Source organism: Equus quagga, chromosome 11, assembly GCF_021613505.1.
Source record: "Equus quagga isolate Etosha38 chromosome 11, UCLA_HA_Equagga_1.0, whole genome shotgun sequence".
Classification (NCBI taxonomy): domain Eukaryota; kingdom Metazoa; phylum Chordata; class Mammalia; order Perissodactyla; family Equidae; genus Equus; species Equus quagga.
In genome coordinates this window covers 90570481-90577112 of record NC_060277.1, presented here as the reverse complement: position 1 = coordinate 90577112, position 6632 = coordinate 90570481, and the positions used below count along the sequence as shown (strand labels likewise).

The following is a 6632-nucleotide window of genomic DNA, read 5'->3' as shown; positions in this document are numbered from 1 at the left end:
ACCTCTCCTCCTCAAGTCCTCCTAATATAGTTTATTGTTATTTTTGTACATACACTTTAAATAACTTTAAATACTTTGTAAATACACTTTAAATAACTTTGTAACTTTAAATAGCATACTCTTTGATTTCATGTTCCATCATTGGTGGACAGGATCTCTCGACATCTCAGTTTCTAAGGTAAGAATATTTGCCTCCACTCCCCATCTCTTGTCCTCACTACTGTCAGGTGTGACTTCCAAGGTTTCACAGCATTTACACTCTGTTCCCTAGTTGTGACAAAGTCTTCTGGACTTTATTCGTAGACTGATCTAAGAATTTAAAAAGTCAACAAATGGTGTTTACACTTTAAGCTCATTTTTGAAGCACAGAGGGAAGGATATTGGCAAAGGGGAGGGACTGAGGGCTTTCTGAGGGTAGACAATGGCATAAGCAAAATCCCAGGGACCGTGTGCAGCATGCAGCACATGTGCTCCACTTGGGCGGAAAGCCCCTTGGGGAGCAGTGAGGAGTGGAGTTGGTGAAGGGAGAGGGAGGAAAGTTGAAGGACCTGGATGGCCGGTGTGCCCTGCTCCCTCTCCTTCAAAGTGGTCCCCAAGAATTCTGGTCAACATGATCTGCTACTGGGACTCAGGAACTCCCAAGTGAGGCCTCGTCACTCCCCTTTCTCCCAGCCCTCCTCCCTCTCCATGGAACAAGTGCCTACCAGCCCTCTGAAGGCTTTGCAGAGATGAAAACTAATTCCTCCTCCTATAAATGGTTTGCAACACCTAACACAGAGGAAGGTCTGAGTGTAGACACAGGAGGAAGGAGAGGATAGAGAAAGAAACAATCACTGAAAGCTGGCCAAGTGCCAGTTCTGTGCCACGTTGCTCAATCCTCACCCCAACCCTCCGCATGAGGCTGGTATTATTATGCCCATTATAAAGACTATGACTGAGGCTGGAGTGGCCTCGCCCAAAGCCACAAAGTTGAGTATGGGAAGACCCTTGGCCTGTGTTCATTGTGCCCACCTTGACCTTGGGCAAGTAGCTGAACCTCTCTAGGTCTCAGTTTCTTCATCCATGAAAACAGGGACACATTCCAAGGCACACCTGTCCCTTGCAGGGTGATTGTGAGGGCCAGAAACTGCATCCTTGAAGAGCCTGACAGGTGGGAGATCATCCTGAAACTGGAGGCCATGATTTCACGCGTGTGTGTCTGGGAAGTCAGGAAAGCCAGAGTGTGGAGAGCCGAGGCTGGATCAAAGTCCAAGGAGCAACTCATTCCTCCCTTCTTCCAGGCTGACCTTCAAACTAGCGAGGAAAGTGGAGGGGCCTGTGAGATCAGTCTCCATGCCTCACTTCACAGGCCCTGAGAGGGACAAAGGACTTCCCAAGGTCACCCAGCAAGGTAGTGGCAGAACCTGCCACGCAGGGCTCATACCCTGGACTTGGAGACACCCCAGGACCCCACATTTCTGTCCCAGGCTCAGAGTCAGTGAGTTAGTCTAATTAGGAAGGCATGCCATTGCAAGCCCAGCTCTTCATAATCTCTCTGCTTCTCTGTTTTCCTTCCTGCCCCTTAGACACACAATTTGAAGTGTGGAGACTCTCCCCAGGAACCAGGGTTTCAGGGGGATCCGCTGTCACTCTTAGGATCACAAAGAGGAGCAGCGCAGTCTCCTCACGACCTCACAGGAGCCAGAGTTCCCAGATAAGGGCAAAGGTCTTCTCATGCCAGGCACCACGCTTAGCCAGGCCTTCTGCCTGGCCCAGCCTACATCACCACCTCTGGGTCAGGAGAAGGGAGGTCACCCTGCCAGGGCCTTTCCCCCATTGGTCTCACCCTCCTCCTCTGGAGGAAGGGTCAAGGCTGGACCGACTCCATGTGAATCTGGCACATGTGCCCAGGGCCACCTTTCCCAGCCAGCACCAAAGATGGGCAGTCAGTACTCCTGAAGCTCTGTCCAGGTCCTAGCACCGCACCCACACCTGGGCCTCAGGGGACCATAAGGAGGGCTGGAGGGAGAGCGAGAAGGACAGTGGGCTGAGCCTTCCGTAAGGTCCTATGTTTGCGCCCAGGGCAGCGCAAGGGACCTGGGCCCGCTGAGCTAGGGCCGGTAGACGGGGATGAGAAACACAGGTTCCAATCCCTGACTCCACCTTATGGTGCACGGCAGGGCAAGGCAGAGGCCCAGGAGGAGGGATGGGAGCTGCTGCGTGGGAGATGGGGCTACCAACTGGCGTCCCTTCTGACGCTGACCTCTGGCCGCAGCCGGGACTCGGCCCACCCCCGCGGGCCCCCGAGAAGGCTCCCCCGCCGCACCCTTTGTCCTGGCTGCCTCCCCACCTGCCGCCAGCCCTCTGCTCCAGCTGGCACGCCCCAGGGGCGCTTAGCGCCGGCTCCCCTGGCCTCGGGCTCGCAACCCCGGGGGGCCAGCACGTGACCCGCGCGCTAAACCTGGCTCCGGGTGTGGACGCGTCTGGGCCTCGCAGTCCGCCCCGCAGTCACGCACCGCTAGCAGCCCCTCTACGAAATCAAGAAGCAAGCTCTTGCGCCCCCAAACCCAGGTTCCCGGTGGTTGGAAGAGGAGATCTGCCTTGGGCTGCAGCCGGAGCCTTCGGATCCCGAGGGAAATCAGGGCAATTCTACGAGGGCAGGAGGGGGAGGGCCTCGGGTCCGAGAGGAAGGTGCCCGGCGCGGAGTCCCTTCCTCCACGCCTCACCCCGCCCCGCCCCGCCCCGCCCCGCCAGGACCGAGTCCTCCGCACCCCATAGGCAGAGGCGACCCTCCCCGCCTCCCCGCCTGCTCCGCGCTCGCCCCGCCTCGGCTCACTTCAAAAGTTTACTCCGGCTGGGTCGCGGGGCCTAGCGAGCCATGGCTGTCTACGTCTGGATGCTACGCCTCGGGAGGCTGTGCGCCCGGAGCCCAGGGGTGCTGGGGGCCCGGGCTGTCCTCTCCCGGGGTTGGCAGGAAGCGAGGTGGCAGGGCGTCCGTCCCCTCAGGTATGCGGACCGGGGAACAGAGGGGACGGGCCAGTCCCCCGAGAGGGGCTCTTCGGGGTCCTGCAGAGCTTCGCTGGGGGCCGATCCCACTCGGGCTGGGAGGCCCACGGCTGCCGCACGTCTGGATGGCGCGCTCTGGGGAGTAGGTAACCCGCGTCTAGCACCTAGGCAACAGGAAATGCTGGCCTGGCCCACGCAGATTGGGGCTGCGGCTCGGGGCTGGCAGTGACCCTGCCCTGAGTGCGGGTTCTGGTCTAGGACTCTAGATTCTTCCCTTCACGGGACCAGGAGTGTGGGCCTTTAGCAGTCTAGCTTGAGGGGGAGGGGCAGGGCAGGCCTCGGCTCTGTCCCCAGGACACTGCCTCTGAGCTGGACCCCCTTCAGGGATAAACTTACAGATCTTCAGCCCCATCTTGCCCCTTCCCAGGCTGCTGAGCTCAGCAGTCTCCCTTCTCACCAGCTGCTGACAAACACTGCTTTTGCTCCTTGCTACCTACTGGGCCTGTTTTCTTCTGTCCTCATTGCAAAAGGGTGGGATCGGGGCTGGCTGGTGGAGGATGTGTTCCCAGTAGCTTTGCTGCCTCTATAGCAGTATCATAAGTAACGCTGCCTTCCTGTAAGTTTGCAAATGTGAAAGTGTACTGGTTAAGCAGAGTTGAGGTCCCCCACTGATGTTTTCAGTGGTGGTTGTTATCTTCGGCACCGGAGGGTGGGGGTGGGGGGGCCTGCACACCGCTGAGCCTATCCTGCCACCCACATGGGTCAGGGACTAAGTCTGGGGTCAGGACATGGTTTTTGGACACCAGGTGAGGTGTGGGCCTGCCTGGGCATGGAAAAGTGAGGAGAAGCCAAAGAATCTTCTCAAATGAGAGAACTGTTTGGTTTTAAAAAAAAAAAATTTTGGTTGTGGGGAGTTGGAGAGAGATGCAAACTCCTCTTTTGACTAGAACTCCAAGATCACAATGTTTTGAACCTGCTGGTTCCCGAAAACTAGAAAGCATGCAAGGCTTTCAGATTGCTATGCCTCGTTTTCTAAAACCCAATGGCTGAAGGCTGATTAGGTGATGGGACTCTGATGAAAAGAGCTGGGTTCTCTTCTAGCTCTGTCACTCGTTACCTCCCAGGTCCTCCCTAGGCAAGCTCCGCCATCGCTACCCACTAGCCTCCAAGCCCCACCTCTGGACTCCTGGGGACCCCCTTAGACTGTGAGGGCTCTAAGAAAAGTTACCTCCAAAAGTGTACATGTTTCATGATGCTACACTTTTGTACCGTGTTTAGGCTACCTCTCGCTACATGGCAACGGCCTGACCTTTGACTTCTTTGTGGATAAGCAAAGCAGGTCCCTTACCTGTTACAGGCCCGCAACCTCAGAATAGGGGCACCAGGCCTCAGAGGAAGTCTGACTTAGTGTGGGGAGGAGATCTGTTTGTCCAGGGATAAGACTTCCTGAGCATTTGGCCTAATTCCTTCCATTCCTTGTGCTTGAACCATTACCTGCTGATTATGGTGGTTTGGCCTGATTTCACTCCTACTTTCTCCTTCAGAAACCTCAAGAGTCTCAAGCATTCAATGGATATTCCTGAGAACATGTCATGTCAAGCACCTGGTGGGTGCTGTGGCTATAGAACCCATAGAACCTAGTCCTCTAGGAATTTGTAGTCTAGGGGGGAAATGATGAGTCAAGCTGATCACTACCCGATGTTCCAAGTGCCATGGTGTGGAAAGCTCCTGGACTTCAGCTCTCTGCTCTTTCTGATCTATTCACATAAAGCCTGCTTTCCTGCCGCCCAACACCCCAGGCCTGTTACTCCCCATACCCCCAGTCTTGCCTGTTAGGAAAAAGCAAGAACTTTGAAGCCAGACTACCTTGGCTCACAGCCCTGGCTCCTCCATCTACTCAATGCATGATCTTGAGTACCTTACCCAACCTCTGAGCTTGGCAAGTGTCACTTGTGCTACCTGCTTGCTGGATTGACAAAGGCTTGCTCTTCTCTGCCTTTCTTTTGGGGCAGGGCTGTTCCCTGAGAACCTTCACATGGTGTCTGAGTAGGAATTCCAACTGATATGAAAGTAGGAAAGGATTCTCTCCTCAGTGGCCTCCTTTTTGCACCAGGTTCTCTCTCTTGGCCAATTGCCAAGATGGTAGCCTCTGCCCAGCCAGAAGTCCAGTCCTTGGATCTGCTGGATCCTCCCTTCTCCATCGAAGTCAAGGCTGTCCAGAGCCTTTTCCCCCAGAAGGAAAGAAGAAGCTGTCCGTTGCTCTCCAAGTTTCCTGAACCACCAACATCTTCCCCTTGTCCACACCTCCCCTTCCCAGAGGAAGGTGGATGGGCTAGTTGAGGCCTCAGGGAGCCTTGGAGAGAGGAATCCAATGCTGACTCCTTGATGATCCCGAGACGAGCAGGCTTCCTCCTGACCTCTAAAGCTAGCCTGTGAGGCAGCTGCATTCAGGGTTTTGGGAGCACTTGGAGCTGGGAAAGACAGAAGGAACAGTGGCCTAAACCTCTTGGAATTGGGTGTGGTGCTCAGAGCTGGGCTCCAGTGAGTTGATGCTAATGGTAGGGGCAGAGGCATAAGTGGGCTTCATGGGCCACCCTCCAGGGGGATAGCTGTAGTCAGATGGGACCAGTATCAGAAACTATAAAATGCTGTCCCTATATGAGAAGATTGTGTTAAGCCAGGAAATGTTTTGGGTGAAAACTGTAATAGTTACAGAAAAGAGACTTCCCATAATTCCCCAAAGATGATTAATAAATGATTTGGTAATGGTATACCTATACATTACACAGGGCTTCCTCCAGCCTAAATGTAACACTGGGAAATAAACCATAAACTTGGGCATTGTAATCAGTAAATGGTACAAATTGGTATTAGTTACCCTTTTCTGCCTTGCACGTAGTAGGTATGCAGTCTGCTGTGGAGGGTGCAGTGGGGTGTACAAAGATGGTTGAACTCGTTTCCACTGAGTTCTTTGCCTAAATGGGATCCATAGGGGAAGCCATAGACTCTCCAATTCAAGGCAGAAAGGGTGCTGTACCATGGAGAATGTCAATCAAAGCTGGGAAGAATCTGATTGGTGGAAATGGGATTAGGGAAGATTTCTAAAGAGGCTGGGCTTTGAGCCTGATCCCTCCAACCATAGGGCTGTACTGTAGATTGATGTAAGAAGCCTTTAGGAGGGTATGAAGCCCTCCTAATCTACCCCACATTATTTTCTTTATTCAATCTACAGACAGAAACTTTGGAGCCAGAAAATCTGGGTCCAAATGAACCACTTTCTAGCTGGTAGCTTTGGGACTTAGTTGAACTTGACTTTTCTCATGTGTAAAGAGTGTTGTGAGGGTTAAATGAGGTTACCTAAGAAAATTCTTAACCTACAGCCTGGTGCCCAGGAAATTTTCAACCCATTGTAGTAATGGGCTATTATATGAGTATAATATGAGTGCTTATGTAACAATGGCCTTGCAAATTCCTACTGTGACCCCAAGGCCTACATTTTAGTTACCTTGTCTGTAGAGTCGGAGGAAGACAGTTCTGGCAGGGTCAACTGTCTGAACCTGGCTGGGGCTGGGTATATTGACTGGCCTGTGCTTATGCTGACTGTTGAGATAAAGGGCTGGGTTTTTTGTTTTTTTTTTTTCGCTGAT

General features: G+C 53.4%; 1 protein-coding gene across 3 annotated transcripts in view; it reads left to right on the top strand.

The window, feature by feature from the left end:
* Positions 1–2787: 2787 nt before the first annotated feature.
* ACSF2 (acyl-CoA synthetase family member 2) overlaps positions 2788–6632 on the top strand; it is a 30856-nt gene continuing 27011 nt past the window's right edge. Inside the window, exon 1 of one of the 3 annotated variants that reach the window (XM_046675237.1) lies at positions 2788–2985. In XM_046675237.1, coding sequence (XP_046531193.1) covers positions 2858–2985 — 128 coding nt within the window. In that variant the 5' untranslated portion in view covers positions 2788–2857. The remainder of the gene's footprint in view (positions 2986–6632) is intronic. The other 2 variants (XM_046675238.1, XM_046675235.1) reach the window with 2 other exon arrangements.